At 44.8% G+C, this 15968-nt stretch overlaps 1 protein-coding gene and 1 non-coding gene across 2 annotated transcripts; one reads left to right on the top strand and one right to left on the bottom strand.

Annotated features, from left to right (window-relative positions):
- The first annotated feature begins 5778 nt into the window (after positions 1-5778).
- LOC123090374 (flavin-containing monooxygenase FMO GS-OX-like 4) lies at positions 5779-6830 on the top strand. The gene is made up of 2 exons (XM_044511703.1): positions 5779-5930; positions 6275-6830. The coding sequence occupies exons 1-2, from the start codon at positions 5779-5781 to the stop codon at positions 6828-6830; spliced, it is 708 nt and encodes a 235-aa protein (XP_044367638.1).
- Positions 6831-8321: 1491 nt separating this feature from the next.
- TRNAG-GCC (transfer RNA glycine (anticodon GCC)) lies at positions 8322-8392 on the bottom strand. The gene has a single exon. It is a non-coding gene; the product is annotated as a tRNA-Gly (tRNA).
- Between the last annotated feature and the right edge of the window lie 7576 nt (positions 8393-15968).

The following is a 15968-nucleotide window of genomic DNA, read 5'->3' on the forward strand; positions in this document are numbered from 1 at the left end:
GATCATCTCATACAATAAAATATAGCATCACGTCTTGACCATATCACATCACAACATGCCCTGCAAAAACAAGTTAGACGTCCTCTACTTTGTTGTTGCAAATTTTACGTGGCTGCTACGGGTTTAGCAAGAACCGTTCTTACCTACACATCAAAACCACAACGATAGTTTGTCAAGTTGGTGCTGTTTTAACCTTCGCAAGGACCGGGCGTAGCCACACTCGGTTCAACTAAAGTGAGAGAGACAGACACCCGCCGGTCACCTTTAAGCAACGAGTGCTCATAGCGGTGAAACCAGTCTCGCGTAAGCGTACGCGTAATGTCGGTCTGGGCCGCTTCATCTCACAATGCCGCCGAACCAAAGTATGACATGCTGGTAAGCAGTATGACTTATATCGCCCACAACTCACTTGTGTTCTACTCGTGCATATAACATCAACGCATAAAACCTGGCTCTGATACCACTATTGGGGAACGCAGTAATTTCAAAAAATTTCCTACGCACACGCAAGATCATGGTGATGATATAGCAACGAGAGGGGAGAGTGTTGTCCACGTACCCTCGTAGACCGTAAGCGGAAGCGTTAGCACAACGCGGTTGATGTAGTCGTACGTCTTCACGATCCGACCGATCCAAGTACCGAACGTACGGCACCTCCGAGTTCAGCACACGTTCAGCTCGATGACGATCCCCGGGCTCCGATCCAGCAAAGGTCCGGGGATGAGTTCCGTCAGCACGACGGTGTGGTGACGATGATGATGTTCTACCGGCGCAGGGCTTCACCTGAACTCTGCGACGATATGACCGAGGTGGAATATGGTGGAGGGGGGCACCGCACACGGCTAAGGAACGATCCGTAGATCAACTTGTGTGTCTAGGGTGCCCCCCCGCCCCCGTATATAAAGGAGCCAGGGGGAAGGAGGCGGCCGGCCAAGGAGGGCGCGCCAAGGGGGGAGTCCTACTCCCACCGGGAGTAGGACTCCCTTCTTTCCTAGTTGGAATAGGAGAAGGGGGGGAAGAGGAGGAAGAGGGGAAGGAAAGGGGGGGGGGCGCCGCCCCCTTCCCTTGTCCTATTCGGACTAGGAGGGGGAGGGGCGTGCGGCCCCCTCCTGGCTCCTTCTCTCTTCTCCCTCGTGGCCCATGTAGGCCCATTCACCCTCGGGGGGTTCCGGTAACCTCCCGGTACTCCGGTAAAATGCCGATTTCACCCGGAACCATTCCGATGTCCAAACATAGGCTTCCAATATATCAATCTTTATGTCTCGACCATTCCGAGACTCCTCGTCATGTCCGTGATCACATCCGGGACTCCGAACAAACTTAGGTACATCAAAACTTTGTAAACTCATAATAAAACTGTCATCGAAACGTTAAGCGTGCGGACCCTACGGGTTTGAGAACTATGTAGACATGACCTAAAACCATTCTCGTTCAATAACCAATAGCGGGACCTGGATGCCCATATTGTTTCCTACATATTCTACGAAGATCTTTATCGGTCAAACCGCATAACAACATACGTTATTCCCTTTGTCATCGGTATGTTACTTGCCCGAGATTTGATTGTCGGTATCCAATACCTAGTCCAATCTCGTTACCGGCAAGTCTCTTTACTCGTTCTGTAATACATCATCTCATAACTAACTTATTAGTTATAATGCTTGCAAGGCTTAAGTGATGAGTATTACCGAGAGGGCCCAGAGATACCTCTTCGACAATCGGAGTGACAAAACCTAATCTCGAAATACGCCAACTCAACATGTACCTTCGGAGACACCTGTAGTACTCCTTTATAATCACCCAGTTACGTTGTGACGTTTGGTAGTACCCAAAGTGTTCTTCCGGTAAACGGGAGTTGCATATTTCTCATAGTTGCAGGAACATGTATAAGTCATGAAGAAAGCAATAGCAGAATACTAAACGATCAAGTGCTAAGCTAACGGGATGGGTCATGTGAATCACATCATTCTTCTAATGATGTGATCCCATTAATCAAATGACAACACATGTCTATGGTTAGGAAACATAACCATCTTTGATTAATGAGCTAGTCAAGTAGAGGCATACTAGTGACTATATGTTTGTCTATGTATTCACACATGTATCATGTTTCCGGTTAATACAATTCTAGCATGAATAATAAACATTTATCATGATATGAGGAAATAAATAATAACTTTATTATCGCCTCTACGGCATATTTCCTTCAGTTTTTCAATCACATCATGATCAGTATATCTTCAACACCCTTTTGACGCGGCATCTCAACAATGCTGCTGAGACGATCAGTGCGTTCCTTGACACTTTCTTTTGCGAGACTTCGAAAGGGAGTAAACATAGCCTGAAGCATATTAATGTGAGCATCCTTTCATGACTTGTTTTCTTTGTGAACATCTTTGATGCCATCCCAGATTTGCTTCGCAGTCTCAAGTCATTTGAATCAAACAAAAACATTTTTGGAGATGTTGTCGCAAATGATATCTTTTGCCTGTGTGTCCAACTGAATGTTTCTTTCATCAGTGGGCGAGTAAGATTCGGGTGACTCAAGCATATATCCACTTTTGACAATCTGCCACATCTAAGTACTGATAGCCTTTAATCGGATTATCAACTTCTGTCTCCAGAAGCGATAGTCATTCCCATCGAAGATAGAAAATCTCTCAGAGTGACTGTGATGTCCTACAAGCGACATACTCATAACTCCAAGGTGGTTAGACCTTTAATCAGCAAAGAGACAGAGACCTTGCTCTGATACCAATTGTTTTGACCGATAGTATATCGACGAGAGCGAGGGGGAGAATGAGATTGCCCCCCGCCCGCTCCCCTCGATTGTTCGCCAGGGGAGGGTGCCAGGGCGAACCGCCATTGGCATATAGGCCCAATATACTCTTTTATTTTAATTTTAAATGCCATGGACAAAAAATACAAAACAGAGTAAAAGATGCCATGATATTAGAAAAAAATGCCATGTACCTAAAAGAAGGTATCTCTTAATAATAAAAATGCCATCTCTTAATATAAAAGTGCGACCATTTTAAAATAAAAAATGCCACCTCTTTAAATAAACATGTCATCTCTTCATATAAAAATGAAATCTCTTAATAATTTAAAATGTCATTTATTAACTAAAAATGCCATCTCTTAAAAATAAAAAAATTCCATCTCTTAATAATAAAAATGCCATCTTTTAATACAAAACTACCATATCTTTAAATATAGAAATGCAATCTCTTAATATTTTAGAATGCCATCTCTTAATAAAGAAAAATGTCATCTCTCAATAATAGAAAAAATGACATCTCTTAATACAACACTGTCATCTGTTTACATATAAAAATGCAATCTCTTAAATCTTAATATAAAAATGCCATCTCTTAGAATAATTTAAACTTCCATTTATTAAGACAAAACTGCCATCTTTTAATAATCAAAAATATCATCTATTAATACAAAACTTTCATCTATTTAAAATATAAAAAATGCCATCTCTTAACATAAAAATCTCATGTGACATACTTCGAAAAACAATAAAACTGGCATGTTAACTTTTATAGAAAAATTGTGGTGTACCTAAAAAGAAGCAGAAAAAAGGAGGCCATGGGATTCAAACCAGGTCTCCCACACGGAGAGGCGCTTCGTCGCTTCGCTCGCCTCGGATAGATCGATCGCTAGGCATACGTCTCGATCAGAGCAAGGGCCAGAAGGAAAACCGAAGAGGCCCATCTACAGAGGTTAACAGGGGCCCAGATGGAAGACCGAAGAACACAGGCAAGACGGGCCCAGATCGGTGTTTAAAGGAACTACTACTGCGTGGGGGGGCGACTTCCTATCTGCCGCATTATGCGGCAGAATGTCCAGGCTTCGCATATGGCAGTCCCTCGACTGGGCTGGCCCAGGAAGGCAGCGAGCAGTGTAAAACATAAATGATTAGAAACGGAGCGCTTCACCCAGGATTCGAACCGCGACCGCGAGACTATAGACATACCTAGCTAGCCACTACGCCAGACTCTGTACGCTGGTGAAAGTGCAATGCGAGTCCTTTAGACCTATCATATCTAAGGAATCGGATTATTTTTCCTTTTTCCTATCATTTGTTGTAAATTCTGAATATATTATTTGAAAAGTACGAACGTTTTTTACAGAACACAAACTAGTTTTCAAAAAGATTTAGCAATTTTTCGAATTTTTAACCAAATTTGAAAAACAGGAATAACTTTGAAGTTGTGGACAAATATTGAAAAACAGGAACATTAATTAAAATTACGATCAATTTTTTATAAAACGAAAAATGTTCTTAGAAAATGTGAACAATTTTCTGAATAGTGATTTGTTTTAAAAACATAAACATTTTTTGAACTGGTGAACAAATCTTGAAAAAACAGGAACATTTTCTAAATCCCGAACATTTTTTGAATTTAGAGAACAAAATTTTGAAATTGAGAACAAAATTTAAACATAAATATTTTCTAAAAGTACGAACATTTTTTGAATTTGGAGAACAAATTTTGAAACGAAGAACAAATTTGGACAATTTCTTAAAGCATGAACATTTTTTGAATCTTGAGAACAAATTTTGAAACAGAGAACAAATTTGGAAGCATGAACAATGTATTAAAGCACGAACATTTTTTGAACATAAATATTTAAAAACATAAACATTTTTTGAACTGGTGAACAAATCTTGAAAAAACAGGAACATTTTCTAAATTCCGAACATTTTTTGAATTTAGAGAACAAAATTTTGAAATTGAGAACAAAATTTAAACATAAATAAATTAAAAAAGTAGGAACATTTTTTGAATTTGGAGAACAAATTTTGAAACGAAGAACAAATTTGGACAATTTCTTAAAGCATGAACATTTTTTGAATCTTGAGAACAAATTTTGAAACAGAGAACAAATTTGGAAGCATGAACAATGTATTAAAGCACGAACATTTTTTGAACATAAATATTTTAAAACATAAACATTTTTTGAACTGGTGAACAAATCTTGAAAAAATAGGAACATTTTCTAAATTCCGAACATTTTTTGAATTTAGAGAACAAAATTTTAAAATTGAGAACAAAATTAAAACATAAATATTTTCTAAAAGTACGAACATTTTTTGAATTTGGAGAACAAATTTTGAAACGAAGAACAAATTTGGACAATTTCTTAAAGCATGAACATTTTTTGAATCTTGAGAACAAATTTTGAAACAGAGAACAAATTTGGAAGCATGAACAATGTATTAAAGCACGGACATTTTTTGAATATTTAGAACAAATTTTCGAACAGAGAACAAATTTGAAAATACCAAACAAATTTGGAAGCGCGAACATTTTTGAATTTTGAAATCCAAATTTTTGAGAAATGCATACAGTTTTTGAATTTATGAAAAAAATTGAAAACACGAATTGTTTTCAAATTCTGAACATTTTTGTAAAAGCGCGAACATTTTCCAAAAAATGCGAACATTTTTTGAAAAAGAAAATATAAACTTGAAAAAAAACGAAACAGAAATAGAAAAAGAAAAAAAACCGGTTCAGGAACCTTCTAGAAGGTTCCCAAAACCGGAAAAAACCAGCTGGAAACCTCTAGAAGGTTCCCAAAACCGGGAGCGCTGGAACCGTTCAACGGGCCGGCCCGTTGCGTCGCTGCTCGGTCGCTCGCCTGTGCGAAGCGCCGGCAGTTTGACGCAAGGAGCAGCATATAGGATTTTCCCTGTGGGGGTGCACATGTTGCACCCCCTTGGGCTCGGGCCTGGGTATATTAATACCAACTTGGCGCTTGAAAATGTCATCACGCCCAAATCCAATCCCCTCATCACCTCGAGCTACTTTTTCAAATGGTTGGGTGCTGCAGATCGACTGCGCCGAGGAGGACGGCATCGTGGTGTTCCAGGGCGGCAGCAGGGTGAAGGCAGACGCCATCGTGCACTACACTGGGTACCTGCATATTGTATAAAATTAGTTACTCCCTCCGTTTCATAATGTAGTGCCTATAGATTTTTGCAAAAGTCAAACAATACAAACTTTGACCATATTTATAGAGAAAAGTAGGTACATCTAGAATACCAAATGGACATCATTGGATACATCACGAGTTATATTTTCAGAATGTATATGTTTGATATTGTAGATGTAGACAGTTTTCTCTATACACTTGGTCAAATTTGGCAAAGTTTGACTTTCACAAAAATCTATAGGCACTACATTGTGGAATGAAGGGAGTACCAAATTATGCTTGTAGTGGAGATCGATGTTAACCGATGGAGATGTGCTCGTCGTAGGTACAAGTACAGCTTCTCGTTCTTCGGCGACGACTCTGCTATCACGGTGGACGACAACCGCGTCGGCCCGCTGTACAAGCACGTGTTCCCGCCGCGGCTGGCCCCTAGCATCTCCTTCGTCGGACTGCCATTCAAGGGATTCCTTTTCCCGGTGTTCCAGCTCCAGAGCAGCTGGGTGGCCGGGGTTCTGTCGGGGAGGATCGAGCTCCCGTCGTCAGAGCAGATGACGCAGGACGTGGCGTCCTTCTACTCAGACATGGAGGCCCGCGGACACTCAAAGAGGTTCACCCACGACCTGGGCGTAGGCACATTCGAGTACGAGGATTGGCTGGTTGAGCGGTGCGGGCTGGAGAGGATCGAGGAGTGGAGGAAGGAGATCTATGTCGCGGCGAGAGGCAGGGTGAGGGACCAGCCGGACAGCTACCGGGACAAGTGGGATGACGACGCCCAACTGTTGGAGCAAGCGCAACGTGAGATCTCGCCAAGTTCTGATCTTACCTCATCGAGGGCTACTTGCGGTTCGGCTTATTCGGAAATGGAATGGTTGATGATATGAAGGACCTTATTTTGTTTGGACAAAAATATTTTAAATATAAGTATAAATAAAAGAGTGCACTAGCCGGAAATCGAACCCGGGTCTGTACTGTGGTAGGGTATTATTCTACCACTAGACCCGGGTATATGCCAATAATTTGTATGAAAACGATGCATAAAAATTTTCACAACATATATAGGTACATATGTGCTAACCGGATCTAGTTTACTCCGTAAAAATGGAAAGCAGTTGAACAAAAAGCAATAGAAAATAGCATGCATGCATAGAAGGAAATGAAAATTGTACCTGTTGTGCCCCTGGTTTGAACAAAGATGCCAATGGAGATCAAATGTAAGTATTCATCCCTAGCTCCGTATCACACACCCACCATCGTTCCTTCCCACATTCAAGTTGTGAAAACGGTGATTAAGGGTCTCCCCGTGTGCCCACTGTGGGTTTCCCCGTGGAGCCGCCGCTCGAGTCGCACCGATCCAATTTTTTTGGGTGTCAGATTCCGTGGTGAAGAGGATTATGAAGCTTCTGCTAGCTCGATGAACTGAAGTGAAAAGCTAGCCTCTAGGTAGCAATTGATTCATTCCAGAAATTTGTACTAGAGTAGTACACCCATCGGAACAACCCAAGAGCCATCCCTGCAGCGAGCAAGGTCCCCGTCGCATCGTCGGCCACATGGCTTCGTCGGTGTCTTCCGATAGCGGCAAACAGGAACAATAGATTTTTGGTGGCGGCGGCTAGGATTCAGGCTGCCTCCCGAGTCGCCCACACGGGAGCGACGCGGGGGCAGTTGATGTTCATATCCAGGAAGTTCAAGTTAATTAGTTGTGTTATAGTTTTTGAAGGGTACACATCAAATTTTGAAGCACATAATCTCATTTCAGAACATGTACTAGAGTAGTACACCCATCGGAACAACCCAAGAACCACCCCTGCCGCGAGCAAGGTCCCTGTCGCATCGTCGGCCACATGGCTTCGTCAGTGTCCTCCGATAGCGGCAAACAGAAACAATAGATTTGTGGTGGCGGCGGCTAGGATTCAGGCTGCCTCCCGAGTCGCCCACACGGGAGAGACGCGGGGGCAGTTGATGTTCATATCCAAGAAGTTCAAGTTAATTAGTTGTGTTATAGTTTTTGAAGGGTATACATCGAATTTTGAAGCCCATAATCTTGGTAAATCTCCCCTTCCGCTCGGCCTTAGTCGCTATATGTGGTTTTCTCCCATTACCCTATTTCCTATTTGTATACCTGTAGACATTCCCTTTGATTAATAAAGTTTGGCATTCCCCTAAAAAAAGCTAGGTGTGAGTTGGGGAAGTTAAAAAGGGTGTTCTTTTTGTCGTTAATTCAACGACTCCTTCAAACAGTTTCTTCGGTTTGCATACAAAATGCAGGAAACTTTAGGTATAAACTGTATGTAGTATATCAACAGAAGTGCCCAAAAAAAAGTGACAAGCCCCAAAATGGAAATGCAAAGAAAAAAAAGGAAAAAACAGAGAAATGCACCAGCCGGGAATCGAACCCGGGTCTGTACCGTGGCAGGGTACTATTCTACCACTAGACCACTGGTGCTTTGATGAAATGTTCTTCGCATGGCCTACCAATTTTGGTCGTAGCATTCCTTTCACTGAAAATTAGACAGTAATCTTTACTCCCTCTGTCGTAAAAAGTATGTGCTTCAAATAGATGTATCTAGCACCAAATTAATGCTAGATGTATCCATTTGAGGAACAAACTTTTCCAAACAAAAAGAATACGTATTTCAGTATTGACCAACTAGGCTTTCAGACGTAATGTTGGATCCACGTATACAACTTCTAGACGAAGGGAAGAAGCCAACGTGTCAGGAAGATAGAAAGTGGTAAACCAATCTGTTATGGGCAAACAGACCACAATACAGCCTTTTCTCATTTCTCTTTTATGGAAAAGGCTAAATCCCGACTTTATTAATAATGCAAAAACGGCAGCACAAAGGATCCGTTAGAGTATAAGGCACACAGCACATGGGTGCAACATCATGGCCCAGGAACTAAGAGCATCCCAGCCGTTGGCCCCCCAGGACGTATAAAAATCGCCCCCTGGGGTGAGCCGGCGATTGGTTCGGCGCTGAGGACGATTTTGCGCCTAGTCGTCGCCCCCAGTCGTTGATTTTGGCCCACTTTTGAAGCCCCATTTCAGCAAAAAAGGCCCATATGGGCAAGAATAGGCCTATATTCGGCGTGGTTCGCCGTGGCTCGGCGTTCAATTATCAACATAAATATTTTTTATCACATATTTCATCACATAAAATTCAAATACTTCAATAAAATAGTAAAACAACAAATAGTTCAATACAAATTATATAGTTCAACAAATAAAAACTCATATTTCATCACACGTCGCGCCCGGTGTCGCCCTTGAGCCTCCATAGGTGCTCTATCAGATCTTGCTGCAGTTGATGATGCACCTCTGAGTCTCGGATCTCCTGACGCATACTGAGGTAGGCATCGCCCAGTCATTGCCGGCGATTCGTTCGGCGCTGGGGACGATTTTGCGCCCAGTCGTCGCCCCCAGCTCGCCCCAGTCGCCGATTTTGGCCCACTTTTGAAGCCCCATTTCGGCGAAAAAGGCCCATATGGGCGAGAATAGCCCCATATTCGACGTGGTTCGCCATGGCCGGCGTTCAATTATCAACATAAATATTTTTTATCACATATTTCATCACATAAAATTCAAATACTTCAACAAAATAGTAAAACAACAAATAGTTCAATACAAATTATATAGTTCAACAAATAAAAACTCATATTTCATCACACGTCGCGCCCGGTGTCGCCCTTGAGCCTCCATAGGTGCTCTATCAGATCTTGTTGCAGTTGATGATGCACCTGTGGGTCTCGGATCTCCTGACACATACTGAGGTAGGCAGTCTAGGTTGCCGGTAGCTGGTGATCAACTTGGGCAAGAGGACCCTGCCTGTGGTATGGTTCAGTGTCAAACACTGGCTCTTCCTGCTCGCTCTCAATGATCATGTTGTGTAAGATGACACAACAAGTCATGATCTCCCATATTTGATCTTTCGACCAGGTCTGAGCGGGGTACCGGACAACAGCAAATCGAGATTGGAGCATACCAAATGCCCGCTCGACATCCTTCCTGCAAGCCTCCTGAATCGTCGCAAACCAGGCGTTCTTGCCTCCAGGCACAGGGTTTTTGATGGTCTTCACAAATGTCGACCATCTCGGATAGATGCCATCAGCTAGATAGTACCCCTTGTTGTAGTGCCGCCCATTGATCTCGAAGTTCACCGGAGGAGAATGACCTTCAACAAGCTTGGCAAAGACAGGAGAGCACTGCAGCACGTTGATGTCATTGTGAGTTCCTGGCATACCAAAGAAGGAGTGCCAAATCCAGAGGTCCTCTATGGCCACCGCCTCCAATACCACACTACAACCGCATTGGCGCCTTTGACATCCCCTGCCAAGCAAATGGGCAATTCTTCCAATTCCAATGCATGCAGTCGATGCTTCCAAGCATCCCAGGAAATCCTCTTGCAGCATTCTGTGCTAGGATCCGAGCAGTGTCTTCTGCATTGGGTGTTCTTAAGTATTGCGGTCCAAACACTGCCACCACTGCCCGACAGAACTTGTAGAAACACTCTATGCTGGTGGACTCGGCCATGTGCCCATAGTCGTCCTGTGAGTCACCGGGAGCTCCGTATGCAAGCATCCTCATCACTGTCATGCATTTCTGGATGGAGGTGAATCCAAGTTTGCCGGTGCAATCCATCTTGCATTTGAAGTAGTTGTCGAACTCCCGGATGGAATTCACAATCCTGAGGAAAAGTTTTCTATTCATCCGATAACGGCGCCGAAATGTTCTGTCGCCGTGAAGTGGAACATCGGCAAAGTAGTCGGATTAGAGCATGCAGTAGCCTTCGAGACGATGCCGGTTCTTTGCTTTCACCCGCCCCGGCGCCGAGCCACCTCGCCGCGGCTTTTCATAGCAGCTGGGCGAGGGCGGCGAGCACCATGAGATGATCTTCCTCCTGGACGTCAGCTTCGGCTTCCTCCTCCAGCAGCACGGCAAGCACTTCCTCGTCATCCGAGTCCATCGCCGAGGCAGGAAAATCGCCGAACACCTTGCACGCGGTGGCGTGCACCCGCCGCTAAACTACCCCTCCGCGGCCGAAAACGGCGGCCGGAAACGCCCAGCTGGTCTCGGAGGGGCTGCCACGGCGAACCTCTGCTATTTTTCCGGCGGGAAATGGCTACCTAGCGGTGAAGGGCGGCGCCGGGATATACCTAGTGGCGGCCGAGAGCGCGGGAGGGGTGGGAGGCGAGTCGGGGAAGAAAATATTGACTTTTCACCTGACGGCGTGGGCCAGCCGTGCTTTTCCCTTGCGCCGGAGCCCCCAAGCGACCCCCAGCGCGCCGGGTTTGGCCTGCGGCCGCCGGGCGGAAAAAAAGGCCGAACCGAGGCTTTTCGTTGTCCTGGGGGCGCGACTGGGCCGTTTTTTGGCGCCGGGGCCGAAAAAGTGGCCTGGGGGGGCCTGTTGGGGGCGCGGCTGGAGATGCTCTAAGTTGCCGAAGATGGAAGAGCAGCAAGCGTTACTAGGATCCTAGAGGCATGTCCGAGAACGCATTCCGATGTCTAGCAGCATTGAGAAGCTTCCACTGCTGAAGGAAATCAATCATTTTGAAAATGAAGTCAAAGCATACAAATGGTAGCCAAAGTAAGCAGATGCTTCTCTATTCATACATATGGTAGCTTACTAGTTGAATTCTTGGTCAACCCTGTAGATAATACAGGAAAGTAAAGAGAAAGAGACACCGATTTGTGGGGTATAAGTGTTTTCGGGCAAATAGCTGTATATGCCAATCATTTGTATGAAAAAGATATATGGTACTCTTCACAACATGTAGGGCATATTTGCTAACTGATTTTGTTTACTCCATGCAAAATTGAAAGCAATTAAACAAACAGCAATAGAAAATAACATGCACAGAAGAAACTGAGAATTGTACCTGTTGTGCCCTTGGATTGGAACAAAGATGGACCTCTTAGAGATACATCTTTTGACAAACAACAACAGAAATTAACATCGACTATACGGTATATGAAAGTGTTCAACTGAGACAACTTTTGACAAAATTACAATAACGGGCAAGTAACAAGAATAGTGTTCCTTTTCTGTGCTAGTTTAGAAGGCCATCACTGAAAACCGATAAGAGTGAATGCCAAGCTCCTTTTTAATGCCAAACATGCATAAGAGTTTAAAATGCTCCAAGCTTCAGAAAGATGACCTTACATCTGAAGGAAGTATCCAGATGCAACCTTTGTTTATCAACCAGCTTTAGATTAGTACCCAGGAGAAACAGAGGGTGCTAAAAAAACATTGCTCAGGACTAAATAATAATTTGCATTGATGGGAGAGACCCTTAAATTATCAGTTTATTAATTCGATGCTTTTCTTTTACTGGGAATCAAAATCTTAGATGGATCTAAAGGTTATTTAGATTGCTTTAGTATGTAAATTTATAAATCCACAAGTTCTCTGCAACAAATTCTACAGAATTCGCCACAGCAAGCAGAACATGAAAGACATCATACATAACCATGTTGTAGGAGACCGTACAAACAACAGGGAAGTCTTGAATCACGTGAAAACAGATACATTACTCATTCAATCCAATAGACTACTTTCCGTCTTGATGACCTTTGTACTGTCCAGATGTTATAGAGTGAACCTGTTGGTCCTGTGGCTGAGTTAATTAGGTTTAGAGTTTAACTATATTTATTCTAGACAGCAGAATATTAAGTTAGAGTAAGTCAGATTAAACCCAGTGTCAGCATGGGTACAATAACCATGAATCAGGCAACTAAAGGAAACTGTTTGCAAGTGGCGGTCGGATATGTATCAGCCGGTGGAATTCGTCCATAGCAACAACCATCCTTCCAATTCTGCAAAAAGAGTCTGTCATAGTTTAATGGCATGCTCTATATGAAAATTTTAACCGGGTAACCTGGACGAGCGACTCCCTGCTTCAACCTGATTGAAGCCTGATTCAACGAAGCTTCTTTAAATGGAATCGGGTATGTCACAACCATCGAGTTGAATTTATCCATAGCACCAGCCATCGTCGTGCAAAAAGGCAACAGAGTTGAATTGCAGGATGGCTGATGCTATGGACAAATTCAGCCAGAGGATTGGCTCCCTGCTTCTGCGTGCTAACTTTTGGGGTGGCCGAGGGCATGTCACAACTACAATCTGGTTGAAGTTATTCATAGCATCAGCCATCTTACCCACCGTGGGGAATCGGCAACCACCGTTGAAGGGTAGGATGGATGATGCTATGGACGAGTTCAACCAGCGCACCTGTGCGTGTCGACTCCGGGGATGGCATCGGAGGGAACTGGTTCGGCCATCGGTCGAACAGGTGGTGCGCTCCCGCCAGGAAGAGAGGAGAGGCCGTCGGAGAGGAAGCGAGAAGGCGGACAAATCTCGACCTGCTGCTCCTCGTCGTTGCAGTCGGCCGCCGCCCTACGCCGCCGCCAATCCCCAATCACGAACTCTGGCGTTAGGGTTTGTCGGAGGGGCGCTGCTATATATATGGAGCAGCGGCCCATCCCGCGTCACGCCGTGTTTTGGGCCGACGGCCCAACAGCGCACGCGGTTCAACATGTTGCCGAGCTATAAAGAGGTGCCACATCACCGCGCCCATTAAAACTGGTACAACATGTTTTATTTATTTATGAAAACTTAGTTTTGCCTTGTCGATTTTATCTAACAATTAATTCAATCAATAAAAAAGAGGAATATCGTCCTGTATGATATAAAATATTCACACTTATTCATAAAAGGAGAAGGACATGGCTCGGGTAAGTGGACACCGAAGGGAGTTTAGTGAACACAAGAGGGGCTTGCGTGACACTTAGGTTTGGACATGACAACCAAGCCAACCCATTCGAGACTCTCGTGTCTTCCGCAAAACCCAATCTTCCTTTTTGTCATGGCCATTTTAAATGTCTGGAAGCATCAAGGCAAGCTATGATAAGAAGTTCCCGGATGCCCCTCCATGGTTGATGTCGGGCTAGGAGTGAAAGGAGACCCCTTTTACTCTTCCTATCATGGTGGATGCATCATGACGTGGACGGTTAGTGGATCCTTGGACATGGATGCCGGGGTGGCGGCCCCGGATGGTGGTCTGTATGGTTGGCTCTTTGGCGGGCACAATAGCGGTGGTGATGGCATTCTCTCTTGGTCGTGTGGGTGGTGAGAGGTGGTGCGGCGGGTGGCTCTGGCGCGCTCTTGTCCCTGATGATGGTGGTGCCCCGACCCGGATCTGGAGTTCTGGGCTCACCACTCTTGCCCTGGAGACCTCGCTTAGGGACACAGTGGAGTTGCCAAGCGAAAGCTTCGCGCTTTGTCGCCGACAACGGCAATGCTCGCAAGCGCCGTTATCTTCCTAAAGACGTCGTTGTGGCGCTCCTCTCCGTGTCCGGGTTCCGGCTGAAAACCTATGTCTTTCGGGACTCGGCAACGGCGAGGCCTTGCGCTGTTTTCACTCCTGGGGGCGTTGTCGTGGAACTTAGGTGCTATAGGGCTTATGGTGGGTGTTGTTCTCAGTTCTTCTTCTACTCTATTACGGTTGCGTAGCCGCGTGCGTGTTGCGTGATCAGGTTTGCCTAAGATCGGCATTGTTTGAGGGCTACCCGATCCCCTTGTATCATTCGGCCATGTACTCTGTGTGGTTGATGCTTTCTATATAAAGCGGAGTGAAAGCCTGTTTCGAGGATGATAAAAAGTTCCCAGAACGCTACTGATGCTCCGACATTGGGCATAATTCAAGGGAAGAGTGAGGACGCCCCGAGGTAATTTACCCCCACACTCTTGATCCCTACGACCCTACCTTCGCTTCGAAAGTAGCCTCCCTTGTGCAACTGAGAGAGCCATTGGTAGTAATACATATTGCACGTAAGCTAGTCTTTTTTAGGATTAATGTTGCCGCTTTATTTAAACTTCAAAGTTTGAAACCTCATCCGAAATTACATCTAGAACCCAGTCTGGGGACCCCCAACCAAACCTCACAAAGTTCTTCACCGATCCTTACCTTAGCCAACTTATATGCAACAACATTAGCAGAACGTCGCACCCACAAAACTTTAAACCTCGGCGATGAACTAAGCATCGGCTTGATCTCTTCACTCATGGCCCTACGGCGGAAAGCATTTCCAGTGGTTGATTCAACCTTTGTACCCGTCTTAACTATCGAGCTCCACATGCACCCTCACGGCGTTGACCTCCTCGCGCACCACTTGGAGAGCCCGCTTGCAAGCTAGGACTTAGGCCCTGTTTGGTTCATAAGTCCTAGGACTTTTTCTAGTCCCAACTAAAAAGTCCCTAGTCCCTAAAAAGTCCCTCCCTGTTTGTTTCCAGAGACTAAAAAGTCCCTAGTGCTTTCCTAGAGGTTATTAAATGACCATGTTGCCCCTAGTATATAAAAAAATAACAATCAAACAACACCATGGGGTGGCGGGCCAATGAATGCATGGAGGGGCATTGTTGGAAAAGTCCCAAAAACTCCCAAAAAAGACTCTCCTTGAGAGTCTTCTTCATTTAGTCCCAAATGCCTAGTTTAGTCCCTAAAAAGTCCCTCCCGTTTGGTAAAAAAGTTTCTAAGAGGGACTTTTTCTAGTCCCTACACAAAAAAGTCCCTGGAAACAAACACCCCCTTATTACGGCGTACGGGTCCACAATGTTCGGGAAATGATGGCACACAACGGCTCTAAAGTCTAAACCCGGTTAGCCTTGCAAACACACATGAACCGTAGCAGCGACCTGAGGGGGATCCGGGGCAGGATGTGCGACACGATGACCTTGTGTGGCACGTACGGCGCCATTGTCACGTTGGTGAGGGCGGTGGCGATCTCTTGCGACGGCGATGAGCACGCAACAACACGTCACCGACTCTGTACACGTACAAGTTTATGCAAGTGAATCCTTGGTGTACACGTACACGTACGTTATTTCTCGATCGAGATATTTCTCAATTAACGACTGCCTCGTCAGATCTACTAATATCCAACTCGGGCGGTAGAAATATTAAATCGAACGCGATGGGATCTCGTCGTCCTGCCGTGGAGGCCACCAGCAGCATGGATATGC

Source organism: Triticum aestivum, chromosome 4B (assembly GCF_018294505.1).
Source record: "Triticum aestivum cultivar Chinese Spring chromosome 4B, IWGSC CS RefSeq v2.1, whole genome shotgun sequence".
In the NCBI taxonomy this organism is placed as follows: Eukaryota; Viridiplantae; Streptophyta; class Magnoliopsida; order Poales; family Poaceae; genus Triticum; species Triticum aestivum.